This window comes from Lithobates pipiens, unplaced genomic scaffold (genome assembly GCF_037356315.1).
Source record: "Lithobates pipiens isolate NorthernLeopardFrog02 unplaced genomic scaffold, aLitPip1_a1.2 Scaffold_23, whole genome shotgun sequence".
Taxonomy (NCBI): Eukaryota; Metazoa; Chordata; class Amphibia; order Anura; family Ranidae; genus Lithobates; species Lithobates pipiens.
The window spans coordinates 336,335,551-336,359,322 of record NW_027507785.1 but is presented as its reverse complement, the minus strand read 5'-3'; the positions used below and the strand labels follow the sequence as shown (position 1 = coordinate 336,359,322).

Here is a 23,772-nt window from a genome sequence, read left to right as displayed (position 1 = left end):
GAGGACAGAGGAAAGTAGCGGAGGATTATGGGAGGACAGAGGAAAGTAGAGGAGGATTATGGGAGGACAGAGGAAAGTAGAGGAGGATTATGGGAGGACAGAGGAAAGTAGAGGAGGATTATGGGAGGACAGAGGAAAGTAGCGGAGGATTATGGGAGGACAGAGGAAAGTAGAGGAGGATTATGGGAGGACAGAGGAAAGTAGAGGAGGATTATGGGAGGACAGAGGAAAGTAGAGGAGGATTATGGGAGGACAGAGGAAAGTAGCGGAGGATTATGGGAGGACAGAGGAAAGTAGAGGAGGATTATGGGAGGACAGAGGAAAGTAGCGGAGGATTATGGGAGGACAGAGGAAAGTAGCAGAGGATTAATTGAGGACAGTGGAAGTAGAGGAGGATTATGGGAGGACAGAGGAAAGTAGCGGAGGATTATGGGAGGACAGAGGAAAGTAGCGGAGGATTATGGGAGGACAGAGGAAAGTAGGAGGATTATGGGAGGACAGAGGAAGTAGAGGAGGATTATGGGAGGACAGAGGAAAGTAGCGGAGGATTATGGGAGGACAGAGGAAAGTAGCGGAGGATTATGGGAGGACAGAGGAAAGTAGTGGAGGATTATGGGAGGACAGAGGAAAGTAGCGGAGGATTATGGGAGGACAGAGGAAAGTAGCGGAGGATTATGGGAGGACAGAGGAAAGTAGCGGAGGATTATGGGAGGACAGAGGAAAGTAGAGGAGGATTATGGGAGGACAGAGGAAAGTAGAGGAGGATTATGGGAGGACAGAGGAAAGTAGCGGAGGATTATGGGAGGACAGAGGAAAGTAGCGGAGGATTATGGGAGGACAGAGGAAGTAGAGGAGGATTATGGGAGGACAGAGGAAAGTAGAGGAGGATTATGGGAGGACAGAGGAAAGTAGAGGAGGATTATGGGAGGACAGAGGAAAGTAGCGGAGGATTATGGGAGGACAGAGGAAAGTAGCGGAGGATTATGGGAGGACAGAGGAAAGTAGAGGAGGATTATGGGAGGACAGAGGAAAGTAGAGGAGGATTATGGGAGGACAGAGGAAAGTAGAGGAGGATTATGGGAGGACAGAGGAAAGTAGCGGAGGATTATGGGAGGACAGAGGAAAGTAGAGGAGGATTATGGGAGGACAGAGGAAAGTAGAGGAGGATTATGGGAGGACAGAGGAAAGTAGAGGAGGATTATGGGAGGACAGAGGAAAGTAGCGGAGGATTATGGGAGGACAGAGGAAGTAGAGGAGGATTATGGGAGGACAGAGGAAAGTAGAGGAGGATTATGGGAGGACAGAGGAAAGTAGCGGAGGATTATGGGAGGACAGAGGAAAGTAGCGGAGGATTATGGGAGGACAGAGGAAAGTAGAGGAGGATTATGGGAGGACAGAGGAAAGTAGAGGAGGATTATGGGAGGACAGAGGAAAGTAGAGGAGGATTATGGGAGGACAGAGGAAAGTAGAGGAGGATTATGGGAGGACAGAGGAAAGTAGCGGAGGATTATGGGAGGACAGAGGAAAGTAGAGGAGGATTATGGGAGGACAGAGGAAAGTAGCGGAGGATTATGGGAGGACAGAGGAAAGTAATGGGGGATTATGGGAGGACAGAGGAAAGTAGCGGAGGATTATGGGAGGACAGAGGAAAGTAGCAGAGGATTAATTGAGGACAGTGGAAGTAGAGGAGGATTATGGGAGGACAGAGGAAAGTAGCGGAGGATTATGGGAGGACAGAGGAAAGTAGCGGAGGATTATGGGAGGACAGAGGAAAGTAGCGGAGGATTATGGGAGGACAGAGGAAAGTAGAGGAGGATTATGGGAGGACAGAGGAAAGTAGAGGAGGATTATGGGAGGACAGAGGAAAGTAGCGGAGGATTATGGGAGGACAGAGGAAAGTAGAGGAGGATTATGGGAGGACAGAGGAAAGTAGAGGAGGATTATGGGAGGACAGAGGAAAGTAGAGGAGGATTATGGGAGGACAGAGGAAAGTAGCGGAGGATTATGGGAGGACAGAGGAAAGTAGAGGAGGATTATGGGAGGACAGAGGAAAGTAGAGGAGGATTATGGGAGGACAGAGGAAAGTAGAGGAGGATTATGGGAGGACAGAGGAAAGTAGCGGAGGATTATGGGAGGACAGAGGAAAGTAGAGGAGGATTATGGGAGGACAGAGGAAAGTAGAGGAGGATTATGGGAGGACAGAGGAAAGTAGAGGAGGATTATGGGAGGACAGAGGAAAGTAGAGGAGGATTATGGGAGGACAGAGGAAAGTAGACGAGGATTATGGGAGGACAGAGGAAAGTAGCGGAGGATTATGGGAGGACAGAGGAAAGTAGAGGAGGATTATGGGAGGACAGAGGAAAGTAGAGGAGGATTATGGGAGGACAGAGGAAAGTAGAGGAGGATTATGGGAGGACAGAGGAAAGTAGCGGAGGATTATGGGGGGACAGAGGAAAGTAGAGGAGGATTATGGGAGGACAGAGGAAAGTAGCGGAGGATTATGGGAGGACAGAGGAAAGTAATGGGGGATTATGGGAGGACAGAGGAAAGTAGCGGAGGATTATGGGAGGACAGAGGAAAGTAGAGGAGGATTATGGGAGGACAGAGGAAAGTAGCAGAGGATTAATTGAGGACAGTGGAAGTAGAGGAGGATTATGGGAGGACAGAGGAAAGTAGCGGAGGATTATGGGAGGACAGAGGAAGTAGAGGAGGATTATGGGAGGACAGAGGAAAGTAGGAGGATTATGGGAGGACAGAGGAAAGTAGAGGAGGATTATGGGAGGACAGAGGAAAGTAGAGGAGGATTATGGGAGGACAGAGGAAAGTAGCGGAAGATTATGGGAGGACAGAGGAAAGTAGCGGAAGATTATGGGAGGACAGAGGAAAGTAGGAGGATTATGGGAGGACAGAGAAAAGTAGAGGAGGATTATGGGAGGACAGAGGAAGTAGAGGAGGATTATGGGAGGACAGAGGAAGAAAAGGAGGATTATGGGAGGACAGAGGAAAGTAGGAGGATTATGGGAGGACAGAGGAAGAAGAGGAGGATTATGGGAGGACAGAGGAAAGTAGGAGGATTATGGGAGGACAGAGGAAAGTAGCGGAGGATTATGGGAGGACAGAGGAAAGTAGAGGAGGATTATGGGAGGACAGAGGAAAGTAGCGGAGGATTATGGGAGGACAGAGGAAAGTAGCGGAGGATTATGGGAGGACAGAGGAAAGTAGCAGAGGATTATGGGAGGACAGAGAAAAGTAGAGGAGGATTATGGGAGGACAGAGGAAGTAGCGGAGGATTATGGGAGGACAGAGAAAAGTAGAGGAGGATTATGGGAGGACAGAGGAAGTAGCGGAGGATTATGGGAGGACAGAGGAAAGTAGAGGAGGATTATGGGAGGACAGAGGAAAGTAGAGGAGGATTATGGGAGGACAGAGGTAAGTAGAGGAGGATTATGGGAGGACAGAGGAAAGTAGCGGAGGATTATGGGAGGACAGAGGAAAGTAGAGGAGGATTATGGGAGGACAGAGGAAAGTAGAGGAGGATTATGGGAGGACAGAGGAAAGTAGAGGAGGATTATGGGAGGACAGAGGAAAGTAGAGGAGGATTATGGGAGGACAGAGGAAAGTAGAGGAGGATTATGGGAGGACAGAGGAAAGTAGAGGAGGATTATGGGAGGACAGAGGAAAGTAGCGGAGGATTATGGGAGGACAGAGGAAAGTAGCGGAGGATTATGGGAGGACAGAGGAAAGTAGCGGAGGATTATGGGAGGACAGAGGAAAGTAGCGGAGGATTATGGGAGGACAGAGGAAAGTAGGAGGATTATGGGAGGACAGAGGAAAGTAGCGGAGGATTATGGGAGGACAGAGGAAAGTAGCGGAGGATTATGGGAGGACAGAGGAAGTAGAGGAGGATTATGGGAGGACAGAGGAAGTAGAGGAGGATTATGGGAGGACAGAGGAAAGTAGAGGAGGATTATGGGAGGACAGAGGAAAGTAGGAGGATTATGGGAGGACAGAGGAAAGTAGCGGAGGATTATGGGAGGACAGAGGAAAGTAGCGGAGGATTATGGGAGGACAGAGGAAAGTAGCGGAGGATTATGGGAGGACAGAGGAAAGTAGCGGAGGATTATGGGAGGACAGAGGAAAGTAGGAGGATTATGGGAGGACAGAGGAAAGTAGAGGAGGATTATGGGAGGACAGAGGAAAGTAGCGGAGGATTATGGGAGGACAGAGGAAAGTAGCGGAGGATTATGGGAGGACAGAGGAAGTAGCGGAGGATTATGGGAGGAAAGTAGCGGAGGATTATGGGAGGACAGAGGAAAGTAGAGGAGGATTATGGGAGGACAGAGGAAAGTAGAGGAGGATTATGGGAGGACAGAGGAAAGTAGCGGAGGATTATGGGAGGACAGAGGAAAGTAGAGGAGGATTATGGGAGGACAGAGGAAAGTAGAGGAGGATTATGGGAGGACAGAGGAAAGTAGCGGAGGATTATGGGAGGACAGAGGAAAGTAGCGGAGGATTATGGGAGGACAGAGGAAAGTAGGAGGATTATGGGAGGACAGAGGAAAGTAGGAGGATTATGGGAGGACAGAGGAAAGTAGGAGGATTATGGGAGGACAGAGGAAAGTAGAGGAGGATTATGGGAGGACAGAGGAAAGTAGCGGAGGATTATGGGAGGACAGAGGAAAGTAGCGGAGGATTATGGGAGGACAGAGGAAAGTAGCGGAGGATTATGGGAGGACAGAGGAAAGTAGGAGGATTATGGGAGGACAGAGGAAAGTAGCGGAGGATTATGGGAGGACAGAGGAAAGTAGAGGAGGATTATGGGAGGACAGAGGAAAGTAGCGGAGGATTATGGGAGGACAGAGGAAAGTAGAGGAGGATTATGGGAGGACAGAGGAAAGTAGAGGAGGATTATGGGAGGACAGAGGAAGTAGCGGAGGATTATGGGAGGACAGAGGAAAGTAGCGGAGGATTATGGGAGGACAGAGGAAAGTAGCGGAGGATTATGGGAGGACAGAGGAAAGTAGCGGAGGGTTATGGGAGGACAGAGGAAAGTAGAGGAGGATTATGGGAGGACAGAGGAAAGTAGAGGAGGATTATGGGAGGACAGAGGAAGTAGCGGAGGATTATGGGAGGACAGAGGAAAGTAGCGGAGGATCATGGGAGGACAGAGGAAAGTAGAGGAGGATCATGGGAGGACAGAGGAAAGTAGAGGAGGATTATGGGAGGACAGAGGAAAGTAGCGGAGGATTATGGGAGGACAGAGGAAAGTAGCGGAGGGTTATGGGAGGACAGAGGAAAGTAGAGGAGGATTATGGGAGGACAGAGGAAAGTAGAGGAGGATTATGGGAGGACAGAGGAAGTAGCGGAGGATTATGGGAGGACAGAGGAAAGTAGCGGAGGATCATGGGAGGACAGAGGAAGTAGAGGAGGATTATGGGAGGACAGAGGAAAGTAGCGGAGGATTATGGGAGGACAGAGGAAGTAGACGAGGATTATGGGAGGACAGAGGAAGTAGAGGAGGATTATGGGAGGACAGAGGAAGTAGAGGAGGATTACGGGAGGACAGAGGAAAGTAGCGGAGGATTACAGGAGGACAGAGGAAGTAGAGGAGGATTATGGGAGGACAGAGGAAGTAGAGGAGGATTATGGGAGGACAGAGGAAGTAGAGGAGGATTATGGGAGGACAGAGGAAAGTAGCGGAGGATTACAGGAGGACAGAGGAAGTAGAGGAGGATTATGGGAGGACAGAGGAAGTAGAGGAGGATTATGGGAGGACAGAGGAAAGTAGAGGAGGATTATGGGAGGACAGAGGAAGTAGACGAGGATTATGGGAGGACAGAGGAAGTAGACGAGGATTATGGGAGGACAGAGGAAGTAGAGGAGGATTATGGGAGGACAGAGGAAAGTAGAGGAGGATTATGGGAGGACAGAAGAAAGTAGGAGGATTATGGGAGGACAGAGGAAAGTAGCGGAGGATTATGGGAGGACAGAGGAAGTAGAGGAGGATTATGGGAGGACAGAGGAAGTAGAGGAGGATTATGGGAGGACAGAGGAAAGTAGCGGAGGATTATGGGAGGACAGAGGAAAGTAGCGGAGGATTACAGGAGGACAGAGGAAGTAGAGGAGGATTATGGGAGGACAGAGGAAGTAGAGGAGGATTATGGGAGGACAGAGGAAAGTAGCGGAGGATTATGGGAGGACAGAGGAAGTAGACGAGGATTATGGGAGGACAGAGGAAGTAGAGGAGGATTATGGGAGGACAGAGGAAAGTAATGGGGGATTATGGGAGGACAGAGGAAGTAGAGGAGGATTATGGGAGGACAGAGGAAGTAGAGGAGGATTATGGGAGGACAGAGGAAGTAGCGGAGGATCATGGGAGAACAGAGGAAGTAGAGGAGGATTATGGGAGGATAGAGGAAAGTAATGGGGGATTATGGGAGGACAGAGGAAGTAGTGCAGGATTATGGGAAAGTTGGAGATGCTGGGGTCTGGGGACGGATTCCATGAGGTGTCTGAATACCTGATCTCCGAGGACAAGTTGCTCCCTCGTAGAGGAAATGGCACGAAGGTCAGAGGTGGTTTCTCCTTCTTCACCGGCTGCTCTTTTGGCACTTTCTCAGTTTTTGTTCTATAATGATATTATTTTTACTAGGATAGAGGAGAAACAATAAACCTGCAGTATTTATCCTCAGGACACATCACAGGAAGCACCTCCATGGTTATCAGAGGACAGAATTAAAATTAGACTTGGGAAACGTAACATTAATAAATCACCGGGACCAGATGGCTTGCACCCGAGGGTACTTAGGGAACTCAGTCAAGTAATTGTCAGACCATTGTTCCTAATTTTTACTGACAGTCTACTGACTGGAATGGTACCAGCTGATTGGAGAAAAGCCAATGTAGCTCCAATATTTAAAAAGGGCCCAAAATCCATCCCAGGGAATTACAGACCAGTCAGCCTAACATCAATATTATGTAAACTCTTGGAGGGGATGATAAAGGACTATATACAAGATTTTAATAATGAGAACAGTATCATTAGCAGTAATCAGCATGGATTCATGAAGAATCGTTCTTGCCAAACTAAACTATTAACCTATGAGGAGGCGAGTTGCCATCTAGATAAAGGAAGGCCGTAGACGTGGTGTATCTGGATAAAAGAAGGCCCGTAGACGTGGTGTATCTAGATAAAGGAAGGCCCGTAGATGTGGTGTATCTAGATAAAGGAAGACCCGTAGACGTGGTGTATCTAGATAAAGGAAGGCCCGTAGACGTGGTGTATCTAGATAAAGGAAGGCCCGTAGACGTGGTGTATCTAGATAAAGGAAGGCCCGTAGACGTGGTGTGTTTGGATAAAGGGAGGCCCGTAGACGTGGTGTATCTAGATAAAGGAAGGTCCGTAGACGTGGTGTATCTGGATAAAGGAAGGCCCGTAGACGTGGTGTATCTGGATAAAGGAAGGCCCGTAGACGTGGTGTATCTAGATAAAGGAAGGCCCGTAGACGTGGTGTATCTAGATAAAGGAAGGCCCGTAGACGTGGTGTATCTAGATAAAGGAAGGCCCGAAGACGTGGTGTATCTAGATAAAGGAAGGCCCGTAGACGTGGTGTATCTGGATAAAGGAAGGCCTGTAGACGTGGTGTATCTAGATAAAGGAAGGCCCGTAGACGTGGTGTATCTGGATAAAGGAAGGCCCGTAGACGTGGTGTATCTAGATAAAGGAAGGCCCGTAGACGTGGTGTATCTAGATAAAGGAAGGCCCGTAGACGTGGTGTATCTGGATAAAGGAAGGCCTGTAGACGTGGTGTATCTAGATAAAGGAAGGCCCGTAGACGTGGTGTATCTGGATAAAGGAAGGCCCGTAGACGTGGTGTATCTAGATAAAGGAAGGCCCGTAGACGTGGTGTATCTAGATAAAGGAAGGCCCGAAGACGTGGTGTATCTAGATAAAGGAAGGCCTGTAGACGTGGTGTATCTAGATAAAGGAAGGTCCGTAGACGTGGTGTATCTAGATAAAGGAAGGTCCGTAGATGTGGTGTATCTGGATTTTGGAAAAGCATTTGACACAGTTCCTCATAAACGATTACTGTACAAAATAAGGTCTGTTGGCATGGATCATAGGGGTGAGTACTTGGATTGAAAACTGGCTACAAGGGCGAGTTCAGAGGGTGGTGATAAATGGGGAGTACTCGGAATGGTCGGGGGAGGGTAGTGGGGTCCCCCAGGGTTCTGTGCTGGGACCAATCCTATTTAATTTGTACATAAATGACCTGGAGGAGGGGGATGGGGTAAACAGTCCAATCTCTGTATTTGCGGAGGATACTAAGCTAAGCAGGGCAATAACTTCTCCGCAGGATGTGGAAACCTTCCAAGAAGATCTGAACAAATGAATGGGGGGAGGGGCAACTACATGGCAAATGAGGTTCAATGTAGAAAAATGTAAAATAATGCATCTGGGTGGAGAAAATCTGAACACAATCTATAGACTGGGGGGAGGGGAACCTCTGGGGGGATGTAGGATGGAGAAGGACCTGGGGGGAGGGGAACCTCTGGGGGGATGTAGGATGGAGAAGGACCTGGGGGTCCTAGTAGATGATGAGCTCAGCAATGCCAAGCTGCTGCTAACAAAGCAAACAGAATATTGGCATTAAAAAGGATCAACTCCAGAGATAAAAGGATAATTCTCCCCTCTACAAGACTCTGGTCCGGCCGCACCTGGAGTATACTGTCCAGTTCTGGGCACCAGTCCTCAGGAAGGATGTACTGGAAATGGAGCGACTACAAAGAAGGGCAACAAAGCTAATAAAGGGTCTGGAGGATATTAGTTATGAGGAAAGGTTGTGAGCTCTGAACTTATTCTCTCTGGAGAAGAGATGCCTGAGAGGGGATATGATTTCATTATATAAATACCGGACTGGTGACCCCACAATATATAAATACCGGACTGGTGACCCCACAATATACAAATACCAGACTGGTGACCTCACAATATATAAATACCGGACTGGTGACCCCACAATATATAAATACCGGACTGGTGACCCCCCAATATATAAATACCGGACTGGTGACTCCACAATATATAAATACCGGACTGGTGACCCCACAATATATAAATACCGGACTGGTGACCCCACAATATACAAATACCAGACTGGTGACCTCACAATATATAAATACCGGACTGGTGACTCCACAATATACAAATACCGGACTGGTGACCCCACAATATATAAATACCGGACTGGTGACTCCACAATATATAAATACCGGACTGGTGACCCCACAATATATAAATACCGGACTGGTGACCCCACAATATATAAATACCGAACTGGTGACCCCACAATATGTAAATACCGGACTGGTGACCGCACAATATATAAATACCGGACTGGTGACCCCACAATATATAAATACCGGACTGGTGACCCCACAATATATAAATACCGGACTGGTGACCCCACAATATATAAATCCTGGACTGGTGACCCCACAACATATAAATACCGGACTGGTGACCCCACAATATATAAATACCGAACTGGTGACCCCACAATATATAAATACCGGACTGGTGACCCCACAATATATAAATACCGAACTGGTGACCCCACAATATATAAATACCGGACTGGTGACCCCACAATATATAAATACCGAACTGGTGACCCCACAATATATAAATACCGGACTGGTGACCGCACAATAGGGGGAAAACTTTTCTGCGGAATGGAGTTTAACAAGACTCGTGGCCACTCACAAAAAGATTTAACCTTAAACCATGTAGAGGGTTCTTTACTGTAAGAGCGGCAAGGATGTGGAATTCCCTTCCACAAGCGGTGGTCTCGGCGGGGGCATCAATAGTTTTAAGAAACTATTAGATAATCACCTGAACGATTGCAACATACATGATATACAATGTAATACTGACATGTAATCACACAACATACATGATATACAATGTAACACTGACATATAATCACACAACATACATGATATACAATGTAATACTGATATATAATTACACAACATACATGATATACAATGTAATACTGACATATAATCACACAACATACATGATATACAATGTAATACTGACATGTAATCACACAACATACATGATATACAATGTAACACTGACATATAATCACACAACATACATGATATACAATGTAATACTGATATATAATTACACAACATACATGATATACAATGTAATACTGACATATAATTACACACACGGGTTGGACTTGATGGACTTGTGTCTTTTTTCATCCTCACCTCCTATGTAACTCTCAGATCAGTGAGTTTTGGCCGCCATGATAGACGCTGCCACTGCAAACTTGCTTCTGCTCATCCTCTGTTTTCAGGTCTTAGTGAGTCCCTCATCCAGAAAAGGTCAATATATCTGGAGGTTGTAAATGTCTTCCAGGTCAGAGACTCATCAAGTAGTGAAGACAGAGGATGAACATGTCAGCGTGTTGCGATTGGCTGGAAGGAATAATGGGCAGATTGTGAAAAGGAAAGCACAGATGCGGAGAGCTGGAATAGACAACGGCTATCAGACTCAGACCTGTTATAAGGAATACTTGGTAGGTGATTGGGCGCCGGGTATCCTGCACACTGTACCTGTTCTCTGATTGGATGAGAGTGATTTGGTCTTTTAATGCATCCAGAGCCAATTGGTTCTTCTCCTCCTGGGCCTTCAACTCCAACAACATCTGCTCTATATGGCCGGTGGAGTTGCCGGAGCTGGCCACCTCGGAGAGGCGCTGGCGGATCTCTGTGTGGGGAGAACGGCGGATTATTTTACTGACAGAACACATCATGTCACAAATCCAATTCCTCCAACTTCATAAAGAATCGCTTCCCATTGTTAAGCCGATTGTGGTACCGCCATCATCACCTCTGACATATTTTACCCCCCTCTGGGCCAGGCCATTTTTGCACGTTCATGCAATGCTGAACCCAAATGACAGTTTTATCTTTGTTTTTTTACATGAATGGAGCTTCCTCAGGACATTTTGTGTGATGCGGCACGGCGTTACTGACAATTGCACGTTCATGCAACGCTGTACCCAAATAAAATCAATGTCCTTTTTTTTTCCCACATATAGAGATTTTCATTGGCGATATTGGATCACCTCTGAGTTTGTTTTAAATATTTGATAAACAAACAAAAAAAAAAGAACAAAAATTTTGGAAAAAACACAATATTTTTTACTTTCTGTTATGAAACATCCAATAAAAACACCGTTATGTCCAATTCTTTTCCTACAGATGGTAGACGGGTTTCATCCTTTGGCCTGATATACCGACTGTTATACTTGTTCACTCAGTCTGGGTACTGCCTCTTAAAATGACACCTCCCTCCCTAATTACATACAATAAAACCAGCTTAGCCCGTGGGACTCTACATGAGGTGATCATAGAGGTCATAAGGAGTAAAGAGAGGAAACTAATTTCAGGGTTTATTTGAAAACAGCAAAAACAACATCATAAATAAACGTCGGCATAAAAACCAGCAGGAAGCAAATAGCTTACAACTATAGACATGGTGATACATTGATGGAAGTACAAAGTATGCATATACATCTGGATACGTGACGCGTTTCGCAAGCTCTGCTCACTTCCTCAGGAGGTGATGCATGTGCGGGGTATCTATGAAATAAATATCAATAAGATATAGCATACAGTGATGGTTGTGGTTACAAAGGAAGCAGGGGGACTACCATTGGCTACATTTCAAATAAACCCTGAGATTACTCTAATAAATCATTATGATCTGTATGATCACCTCATGTAGAGTCCCATGGGTTAAGCTTGTTTTATTGTATGTAATTAGGGATGGAGGTGTCATTATAAGAAGCAGTACTCAGACCGTTTCTTTTTCTATTGAACCCAGGTGGAAGACACCTACATGCCCTTTTTATTCTGTCGCTGTCCTCGTGGTCGTACTATTATATTCATTTCTCCATCATATTCAAACATGTATTTTTCCAATCCTTATTCTGGTGAGGCTCTGGGTTTGGTTCCACTGTACGGTTCCCGCTGGTGAACGCGGCTCGTTTTCCCTCCCGGGAGCTGCGATGTACACATGGCGGGGGAGGGAGGTTCCCCTTGCTGTTCCCTCCTCTCACTTTTCAGAAGGGCGGGGCCACCGGTACATCGGCGCCATGTTCCTACACCCATCGTGGGACTTCCGTATCTGTGGCATCTCCACGTTTGGGATGTAGCATGTCACACACGTGAGGTCATTCACATGGGTGAGCATGATGCCACTGACATTTATGTTGATAACTTTATCGCTTTTCACGTGTGCACACACCGCGTGGTTCCTATATCTACACTTTGCAACATTTCTTATACAATCCAGCAGGATGTCCCTCAACCTTCTTCTCTCTTCTCTGACTGTCTCATACTTTTCTCCCCTAATTTCACCCCTGCTTATACTCTCCTGGACCTCATTACATGGATACTTTCTATACTCCCAGATTACCAATATGGTAACTACTAATGAACTTGGAGATATACATATTATTTTGTTAGCGGTGTCAGGGGGTATATATGGATAATGGGGAATACCAAGGGACGCCTTCTTTTCTTTCTTCCGATTCACCTTTTTTCACATCTCTCTATTTCTTCCACTTTTTCTTACATTTGTTGTTTCTCTCACCTTTTCTCACTCTCTTCTCTCCTGTTTGCACCTCTGCCCATACTCCCATGGACCTCATTATATGACATTGCTATTCTTTATATACTTATACTCTCACATTACTATTGTGGTCATTTTCAATAGACCTAGAGATATAGATATATATATATATATACACACACACACACACACATACACACATTATATATTTGTTATAGCTGTTGTGGTATATATGGCCAATGGGGCACATCAAGGACACACTCAATTTCTTGGCCTCCGTTTGGCTGCTGTGGGTTCTGCTCCTTCAGCTCCCGGTTGGAGTACCTTCCCTTGTCCCCATTGGGGATCAGTACTTAGGACCAATTGACCAAATTGTAAAGTATGGGGTTCCCTGCATAGGCCCCCTGCTTCCTTACTAACCACAACCATCACTGTATGCTATATCTTATTGATATTTATTTCTGAGATACCCTGCACATGCATCAACTCCGGAGGAAGTGGAGTAGAGCTTGTGAAACGCGTTGAGTATACAGATGTATATGCATACTTTGTGCTTCCATCAATGTACCAACATGTCTCTGGTTGTAAGATATTTGCTTCAAGATGTTTTTATGCCTATGTTTAGTTATGATGATGTTTTTGCAATTTCAAATAACCCCTGAGATTAGTTTACTCTATTTATTCGTTATGACCTCTATGATCACCTCATTTAAAGTCCCACAGGCGAAGCTGGTTTTATACTTGTTCACTTATTTCTGAATTTTCCTCAATAAGATACTATGGAAAAGAAAATCAAATTTTCTGTATAAATTTTGGCCAAAATGAATCCTGCTACATATCTTTGGTAAATAAAAATCCAAACAAGTGTATAATGATTGGTTTGCATGAAAGTTATACGTCTACAAACTATGGGATATATAGTGGAATCTGTATTTATTTTTTATACTAGTAAGGGCATTGATCAGCAACTCATAGTGGGGCTGTGATATTGTAGCTGACAATCTGACATTTTTAGGGACCAGTGACACTAATACAGTGATGAGTGGTGATAATATGCACTGTCACTGTACTAATGATATTGGTTAGGAAGGAGTTAAACATCAGGGGTGATCAAAGGGTTAACGGTGTGCCTAGCCAGTGTTTACGTGTACGGTGTACCTAGCCAGTGGTTATGTGTAAGGGAAGTGCTTTGCAGGGAAACAAAACCCAGCACATCCCCCGTTGGGGAGTTGGAAGCTCTGGAGCATTAGGAGAACTGTGATCTAATTAGTATTGCTAAATCTTGGCTTCATTCAGCTATTTTTTTTTTTTTGAAAAGCCAGTGGCATGTGAAACACCCAAAAACTCCACCCGGGGCCAAAAAAAGTGCAAAAATATAAAAGAGTGAGACACAAAACGTGCAACGGATGTTACACGATCCTCCCTAGGAAGGACCTTACCCTGATCCCCCGGGGTGTTAGGCTCCAGACGGCAACTGAGGTACTCACTTGGTCCATCTGGCCGAAACCAGACAACCCCATTCTCTGGAAGGTCTGCCGAAACAGACCCACCCAAGTACTCAGTTGGGGCTCCCCAGAAGGTCTATGTCCACCCCCTCACAAGACGTTTAGGACAAGCCCGAGGACCCCCACCCTACTAATCACACAGTGACCAAACGTGCTACACCAAACAAAAACAACAAAAAAGTGACAAACACGGGGTATAAATAAAAGAAAGTGGGGAGAGTGAAAGTGACCACTGTGTAATACAATGGCCGGCCCTCTGGCCAGGAATAAAAATTTCCCCTGGTCCTAGCCAAAAGGCTCGGCACTAGAGGCAGGTGCGAAAAAACACGTGTTGTGGTGAAGTAACCATGGTGCCATAACTCAAAGTGATAAATCACAGTGAAGATACGGCACTCCTAAACTGCCACTTCAGGGGCACATTCACTACTGGCTTTTCGTTGCAACCCTGACCCACAGCCCAGACCACAGCAGCCCCCACCCCAGGCAGAAAGGCATGAAGATCTGAGAAGAGAAACCCCCCAAAGAGAGGGTAAACCAAGCCAGAAGGCCTATGTCCACCCTCCCACAAGACTTTCAGGGTTGGCTCGAGGACCGGCACCCTACTCATCAAATGTGACAACACAAAACGTGACAAACCACACAAATAAAATAAATAAAAAGTGGGGAAAGGATAGTGAAGAGGAGAGTGAAAATGTGACCATCGTGTAATACAATGGCCAGGCCCTCCGGCCAGGAATCAAAAATTCCTCTGGTCGTAGCCAAAAGGCCGGGCGCTAGAGGCAGGTGTGAAAAAACTTGTTATATGGTGACGTGACCAAGGTGCCAGATATCAAAGCGCGGAGCACAGCGAGTATAAGGCACCCCTGAACTGCCACTTCAGGGGCACATCACCAAAGGCTTTCCAACAGAAGCATCCCCGACCCCCCAGCCCAGACCACAGCAGTCCCCACCCCAGCCAGAAAGGCATGGAGATCCAGGAGCTTAGTGAGAGCCCTTTACCATCAGGCCTCACCCTCGCTCCCATCACTCCTACCTAATTACATTCGGGAAGTACAGGCCGTTCCGCCGGTGGGAGAAAGGGGAAACAAACGTTCCCTCCCGAAAAACTGACCGGAGCTAAAGCTGCCCCAATCCAAGCCAGAAGGCCAGGGTCCCCTCCCCTGGCGCCGACCAGTGGTTCTCCATCCCCATCAGAAGGCTTCCCTTTCGGCTACGAACCACTCCGGGTCACCTTCACACCAGCAGGCTTTGCATAGCAACCGCCACCTCTGCTCCACCTCGCCGTAGAGCAGGGACGGAAGCAAGCGCCACCTCCTGGTAACTGATAAGAACAGATACTACACTTGATCTTAGCCAAAAGGCAGAGAAGTGTTTGTGTTACTGAGACACATACAAAACGCACTTTCCCGGCATTATATAAGAGGGATTTTTTGTGCTTTTAAGTGCAAAGAAATGATATGCTTATAGGAAGAAGCTTAGAATTTCTCTGACACAGGGTAAAACGAGGGGGTGGTTGTGTCTGCCTCTATGTAAGAAGTGATCTCGGAGGGGAGTGTGAAAGAGGACCTAGGTGATGGAGAGTGTGGCGAGTTTGCAGTATTATGGGTGGAACTGTACATGGGTGTGCGTACTACATAGGTTGTCATTGGAGTTTGTTATAGGCCCTGCTCAGTGTTAGTGAGGAGGTGGAGACTCAGCTCCATGCACAGATGGAAAGGGCTGCAAGGGCCGGGGCAGTGATGATAATGGGCGATGGGAACTACCTGGACATTGATTGGAGTAATGGCACTGCTGGGACAGGGAAAACATGTATAAACCTATTAAGGGATAATTTTATGGTCCAGTTTATTGAGGCCCCAACTAAGAATGACGCTCTGCTGGACCTGGTAATCTCAAACCATGCAGAGCTTATTACCAATATTCATCTAAAAGAACATCTCGGTACCAGTGACCAGAACATGATTTCATTTGATGTTAGCTGTAAGCAACAAACACATACGGGAAAGATAAAAACACTTCACTTTAAAAGAGAACATTTTCCAAGGATGAGGGCTGCTCTCCAAGACTGGGAGGGAATATTGGCATCAATGGGCACAGAACAGAAATGGGAATTCTTCATAAAGACTGTTTGTGAACTCACTACAAAGTATATTCCCATGGGCAATAAGTTTAAAAGGCTAATAATAAAACCTATGTGGCTCACAGCCAAAGTTAAAATTGCTATAAATAATAAAAAAAGAGCTTTTAAAAAAAATACAAAAATGAAGGAACACTATCATCATTTAAAATGTTACAAAGAATATAACAGAATATGTAAAAAGGAAATCAAGGATGCAAAAATTCAAAACGAGCAACAGATTGCAAGAGATAGCAAGTAGGACAAACCCCAAAAATTCTTCCAATATATGAATAGTAAAAAGGTCAGAGCCGAGCATGTAGGCCATTTACACAATAATCTAGAGTGGGTGACTGGGGACAAAGAGAAGGCAAAATGTATTAAATACATTCTTCAGTTCTGTGTATACAAAGGAAAATGGGGGAGCTCATGTCCATAATGGGGGTGGTAGTGACACAGCCCCAAATGATCCACAAAAGGCTCAAAAGTGATATGATCCAGAAATATTTAGACCGAATAAAGGTGGATAAAGCACCTGGACCAGATGGCATCCACCCACGGATCCTAAAAGAATTGAGCTCTGCCATTTCAAGGCCATTGTTTTTCATTTTTAGGGATTCGGTAATGACTGGAATAGTACCACTGAACTGGCGGAGGGCCAATGTGGTGCTCATATTTAAAAAGGGATTAAAGTCTTTACCAAGTTGCTATAGACCTATTAGTGTGACTTCTATAGTTGGGAAGATACTGGAGGGATTAATAAAAGACCACATAGATGAGTTCTTGCTGGGGAAAAAAAAACATTTTAAGCAATAGACAGCATGGATTCATGAAAGACAAAAGTGGCTGTGGACGTGGTATACTTGGGCAGAGGGGTGGCTGTGGACGTGGTATACTTGGGCAGAGGGGTGGCTGTGGACGTGGTATACTTGGGCAGAGGGGTGGCTGTGGACGTGGTATACTTGGACAGAGGGGTGGCTGTGGACGTGGTATACTTGGGCAGAGGGGTGGCGGTGGACGTGGTATACTTGGGCAGAGGGGTGGCGGTGGACGTGGTATACTTGGGCAGAGGGGTGGCTGTGGACGTGGTATACTTGGGCAGAGGGGTGGCTGTGGACGTGGTATACTTGGACAGAGGGGTGGCTGTGGACGTGGTATACTTGGACAGAGGGGTGGCTGTGGACGTGGTATACTTGGGCAGAGGGGTGGCGGTGGACGTGGTATACTTGGGCAGAGGGGTGGTGGTGGACGTGGTATACTTGGGCAGAGGGGTGGCTGTGGACGTGGTATACTTGGGCAGAGGGGTGGCTGTGGACGTGGTATACTTGGGCAGAGGGGTGGCTGTGGACGTGGTATACTTGGACAGAGGGGTGGCTGTGGACGTGGTATACTTGGGCAGAGGGGTGGCGGTGGACGTGGTATACTTGGGCAGAGGGGTGGCTGTGGACGTGGTATACTTGGGCAGAGAGGAGGCTGTGGACGTGGTATACTTGGGCAGAGAGGAGGCTGTGGACGTGGTATACTTGGGCAGAGGGGTGGCTGTGGACGTGGTATACTTGGACAGAGGGGTGGCGGTGGACGTGGTATACTTGGGCAGAGGGGTGGCTGTGGACGTGGTATACTTGGGCAGAGGGGTGGCTGTGGACGTGGTATACTTGGGCAGAGGGGTGGTGGTGGACGTGGTATACTTGGGCAGAACGGTGGCTGTGGACGTGGTATACTTGGACAGAGGGGTGGCTGTGGACGTGGTATACTTGGGCAGAGAGGAGGCTGTGGACGTGGTATACTTGGGCAGAGGGGTGGCTGTGGACGTGGTATACTTGGGCAGAGAGGAGGCTGTGGACGTGGTATACTTGGGCAGAGGGGTGGCTGTGGACGTGGTATACTTGGGCAGAGGGGTGGCGGTGGACGTGGTATACTTGGACAGAGGGGTGGCGGTGGACGTGGTATACTTGGACACGGATACACACACAGACACTCATGTGTAAGGTAAAGTCTACAGGTTTGGAAATATCAGTTTGTAAATGGATAGAAAACTGGCTAAAAGAGAATTCAGAGAGTCGTGATGAATGATTCTTACTCTGAATGGTGTGAGGTTATCAGTGGTGTACCCCGAGGTTCAGTGCTGGGACCCTTACTTATTAATATCTTTATAAATGATTTGGGGTCTGGGATTTCCGTCTTTGCAGATGACACCGAGCTATGCGGGGGAATAACCTCCTTACAGGATGTCTCCAATTTACAAGCCAACCTCAATGCTCTGTCTAATGGGGCGACTATGTGGCAGATGAGGTTTAATGTTGATAAATGTAAAGTTTTGCACTTGGGGGGCTAAGAATATACATCATACATATGTGGGGAGTACAACTGGGGAAGTCCATGGTGTAGAAGGATCCCCCCCACAAAGTGTCACATAATTGTGAAGTGGAAGGAAAATGATAAATGATACAAATAAATGTGAAAAGTGTGTGGGGGGGGGGGGCATTTGTATGGCGCCCCCTTTACTTCAATACCCCCAACTAAAATCTAAGGGAACCAATTGCCTTCAGAAGTCACCTAATTAGTAAATAGAGTTCACCTGTGTGTAATGCAATCCCAGTATAAATACAGCTGTTCTGTGAAGCCCTCAGAGGATAGAGAACATCTCACGGAGCTCTGTTCAATCCATCATCGGAGAATGGAAAGAGTATGGGCACAACTGCAAACCTACCAAGACACGGCCGTCCACCTAAACTGACCGGGCCGGGCAAGGAGAGCATTCATCAGAGAAGAGCCAAGAGGTCCATGGTAACTCTGGAGGAGCTGCAGAGATCCACAGCTCAGGGGGGAGAATCTGTCCACAGGACAACTATTAGTCGTCTCTCCACAAATCTGCCCTTTATGGAAGAGTGACAAGAAGAAAGACATTGGAGAAAGAAAGTCATAAGAAGTCCTGTTTGTAGTTTGTGAGAAGCCATGTGGGGGAGGGGGCAGCAAACATGTGGAAGAAGGTGATCTGGTCAGAGGAGACCAAAATTCTACTTTATGTCCTAAAAGCAAAACGCTATGTGTGGGGGAAACTAACACCGCCCATCCCCCGAACACACCATCCCCACCGTGAGACATGGTGGTGGCAGCATCATGTGGTGGGGATGGTTTTCTTCAGCAGGGACAGGGAAGCTGGTCAGAGTTGATGGGAAGATGGATGGAGACAAATACAGGACAATCTTAGAAGAAAACCTGTTAGAGTCGGCAGAAGACTTGAGACCGGGGCGGAGGTTCCCCTTCCAGCAGGACAACGACCCGAAACATCCAGCCAGAGCTACAATGGAATGGTTTACATCAAAGCATATTCATGTGTTAGAATGGCCCAGTCACAGTCCAGACCTAAATCCCATTGAGAATCTGTGGCAAGACTTGAAAATTGGTGATCACAGACGCTCTCCATCCAATCTGACAGAGCTTGAGATATTTTACAAAGAAGAAGAATGGGCAGAAATGTCCTCTCTAGATGGGCAAAGCTGGTAGAGACACCCCCAAAAAGACTTGTAGAGAAAGGGGGTTCTACAAAGTATTGACTCCGGGGGGCGCCATACAAATGCCCCTCCCCCCACACTTTTCACATATTTATTTGTATCATTTATCATTTTCCTTCCACTTCACAATTATGTGACACTTTGTGTTGGTCCATCACATAAAATCCCAATAAAATACATTTATGGTTTTGGTTGTAACAAAATGTGGAGAATTTCAAGGGGTATAAATACTTTTTCCTGTATATATGTGTGTGACACTCTGTATTGTTTTACCACAAGTGTAGTTAGTAGTTTGTACATGTAACATTCTCGTTTAGTAAAAGCTTGTGAAAACACGGCAGGGATCTCTCATTTCCTCGCTGAATTTGATTGGAGGTTCTCCTCACCTTCTCTCTGCATTTCCAGGGTTTGATTCCTGGCCTGGATATCCGCCAGCTGACGATCGTGAGCTTCCGCCATCTCCAGCATGCGGTCCCGGTACTCTCTGTCCCAATACAGGCCGGGGTCCCCCTAAAGAACAAATCACACATTGGAGGAACTTGAAGGACCACTAGAGGCAAAACCTTTTTCTTTAGGATGGATTAATGGAGGGTTATCACCCCTGTCAGATTTTGTCTCATTGTAGAGATTTCCCTTCACTTCCTGTTCCACGGCAAAACAGGAAGTGAGAGGAAATCCCTGTAAATTAATTCTATGGGACCCCCACTGGAAGATTTCCCCTCTATTACTTTTCTGGGGACACCCCAAGATGTGGGATTTTACTTTCAATGATAATCAGGACTAATAGAGAGGGGGAGGGGAATCTCATTGAGCGATCGGCCGGGTTTTATCACAATCAATATAAATATCTATTTTCTTATGATGTAGAATAGAAGCCACCCCTCCCCCATCATTACCTGAAAGGAGCGCAGCGGCGGGACGGAGACTTCCAGCGATTTTCGTAGTTTGTGGAACTGAAAAAAGAAGTAGAAATATCAGCGGATCGAATGTTCAATTCTATGTGTAAAGTCCGGGGGGGGGGGGCATGTCCCAACGTTGAGGATGTGCCCTGGTACGGTTCAGGAGGGGGGGGCGCTCTCTTGCCCCCCCCCCCTTTTCCTGCGGCCTGCCAGGTTGTGTGCTCAGATAAGGGTCTGATATGGATTTTTGGGGGGCCCCACACCATTTTTTTTTTGGTTGGGGGTGGATCCCATGCTGCTTTTATCAGTGAGCTGTGATGTGTATTGCAGACCGACAATCCATTGTAGCTGCGAGGAGTTTTAAATGACTTTTTTTTCCTTTAGAGATGTCACTTTGCTCTCGGACAGTTCTAAGCACGGGAAACATGCGCCCCTTCACAGGCATCCTATAGACACCCCCCAGGTACGACATTTATAGGAATATTACACTTTTATTGTTGGGATATCACCGTTTCAGGCTGGTGGTGGGGGGTGTAATGGTGTGGGGGATGGGGTATCACCGGTTCAGGCTGGTGGTGGGTGTGTAATGGTGCGGGGGATGGGATATCACCGGTTCAGGCTTGTGGTGGGGGTGTAATGGTGCGGGGGATGGGATATCACCGGTTCAGGCTTGTGGTGGGGGTGTAATGGTGTGGGGGATGGGATATCACCGGTTCAGGCTGGTGGTGGGGGTGTAATGGTGTGGGGGATGGGGTATCACCGGTTCAGGCTGGTGGTGGGGGTGTAATGGTGCGGGGGATGGGGTATCACCGGTTCAGGCTGGTGGTGGGGGTGTAATGGTGTGGGGGATGGGGTATCACCGGTTCAGGCTGGTGGTGGGGGTGTAATGGTGCGGGGGATGGGGTATCACCGGTTCAGGCTGGTGGTGGGGGTGTAATGGTGTGGGGGATGGGGTATCACCGGTTCAGGCTGGTGGTGGGGGTGTAATGGTGCGGGGGATGGGGTATCACCGGTTCAGGCTGGTGGTGGGGGTGTAATGGTGTGGGGGATGGGGTATCACCGGTTCAGGCTGGTGGTGGGGGTGTAATGGTGTGGGGGGATGGGGTATCACCGGTTCAGGCTGGTGGTGGTGGTGTAATGATGTGGGGGGATGGGGTATCACCGGTTCAGGCTGGTGGTGGGGGTGTAATGGTGCGGGGGATGGGGTATCACCGGTTCAGGCTGGTGGTGGGGGTGTAATGGTGTGGGGGATGGGGTATCACCGGTTCATGCTGGTGGTGGGGGTGTAATGGTGTGGGGGATGGGGTATCACCGGTTCAGGCTGGTGGTGGGGGTGTAATGGTGTGGGGGATGGGGTATCACCGGTTCATGCTGGTGGTGGGGGTGTAATGGTGTGGGGGATGGGGTATCACTGGTTCAGGCTGGTGGTGGGGGTGTAATGGTGTGGGGGATGGGGTATCACCGGTTCATGCTGGTGGTGGGGGTGTAATGGTGTGGGGGATGGGGTATCACCGGTTCAGGCTGGTGGTGGGGGTGTAATGGTGTGGGGGATGGGGTATCACCGGTTCAGGCTGGTGGTGGGGGTGTAATGGTGCGGGGGATGGGGTATCACCGGTTCATGCTGGTGGTGGGGGTGTAATGGTGTGGGGGATGGGGTATCACCGGTTCAGGCTGGTGGTGGGGGGTGTAATGGTGTGGGGGATGGGGTATCACCGGTTCAGGCTGGTGGTGGGGGTGTAATGGTGTGGGGGATGGGGTATCACCGGTTCAGGCAGTTGGTGGGGGTGTAATGGTGTGGGGGATGGGGTATCACCGGTTCAGGCTGGTGGTGGGGGTGTAATGGTGTGGGGGATGGGGTATCACCGGTTCATGCTGGTGGTGGGGGTGTAATGGTGTGGGGGATGGGGTATCACCGGTTCAGGCTGGTGGTGGGGGTGTAATGGTGTGGGGGATGGGGTATCACCGGTTCATGCTGGTGGTGGGGGTGTAATGGTGTGGGGGATGGGGTATCACTGGTTCAGGCTGGTGGTGGGGGTGTAATGGTGTGGGGGATGGGGTATCACCGGTTCAGGCTGGTGGTGGGGGTGTAATGGTGCGGGGGATGGGATATCACCGGTTCAGGCTGGTGGTGGGGGTGTAATGGTGTGGGGGATGGGGTATCACCGGTTCAGGCTGGTGGTGGGGGTGTAATGTGTGGGGGATGGGATATCACCGGTTCAGGCTGGTGGTGGGGGTGTAATGTGTGGGGGATGGGATATCACCGGTTCAGGCTGATGGTGGGGGTGTAATGTGTGGGGGATGGGCATACTTTGGCCCCCCATCTTCGGATGGCTCCTCCCAGCAGGATAATGCCCCATGTCACAAAGCTCCAATCATCTCACCAATGGACAATGAGGTCCCTGTCCTCCAATGGCCTCCACACTCACCACATCTCATCCAATAGATAAAAGGGGGTCCAACCCACTACTGGCAAGGGGGACTTAATACTATCTGCAGCCTTGAATGCGGTACATGAGCTGCGTCACCCCCAGATCTGAAATCCCGATCGATCGCTGGGATGTGAGAGTCGGCGGGAATAATGGATCTCAGGCTGTGCCCTCCGTCAATTACGGGGGCCCTAGTGGTCATTAAAGGAAATACAAGTCCCCCTCCCCCATCCACCCACCTCCTCGGTGAGGCTCTTTAAGGCCTTGCTGTCTGTGACGCCATCCAGCGGTCCATCGTATTCGCCCGCCAGGCGCCGCTCCCTCTCATTGAGTCGGTTCTCTCTCGCTCTCAGGCGGGCGACGCTCTCTCTCGTCTATGGAATGGAAAGCACAGACTTCAATGCTGTTCAGCCAGGGTGCAGATTTCACTGTACACAATATCAGAACCCCCCAAAGGAAGTCCATCCAGTCACATCCCGCCAGATCAAAGAAATACAACACATATCGGGGGTCAGACCCTCCCCCTTCATCAGGGTGGGCGGGTTGTATCCTCAATATTCCTACAATATGACCAATGATATTCATTGTATCCGTATTATAGAAATATTATCATTTATAGCCCCGCCCATTTCTGAGATGAAACAAAACGC

At 48.0% G+C, this 23,772-nt stretch overlaps 1 protein-coding gene and 1 pseudogene across 2 annotated transcripts in view; both read right to left on the bottom strand.

The window, feature by feature from the left end:
* Positions 1 to 23,772, bottom strand: part of CCDC17 (coiled-coil domain containing 17) — a 103,561-nt gene that overhangs the window by 56,897 nt on the left and 22,892 nt on the right. For both annotated transcript variants that reach the window (XM_077450801.1, XM_077450802.1), the window contains exons 3-7: positions 23,362 to 23,496; positions 20,694 to 20,750; positions 20,184 to 20,307; positions 10,636 to 10,789; positions 6,521 to 6,628 (exon numbers count right to left, since the gene is read on the bottom strand). In XM_077450801.1, coding sequence (XP_077306927.1) covers positions 6,521 to 6,628; positions 10,636 to 10,789; positions 20,184 to 20,307; positions 20,694 to 20,750; positions 23,362 to 23,496 — 578 coding nt within the window. The remainder of the gene's footprint in view (positions 1 to 6,520; positions 6,629 to 10,635; positions 10,790 to 20,183; positions 20,308 to 20,693; positions 20,751 to 23,361; positions 23,497 to 23,772) is intronic.
* LOC143928558 (U2 spliceosomal RNA) lies at positions 15,339 to 15,539 on the bottom strand (annotated as a pseudogene).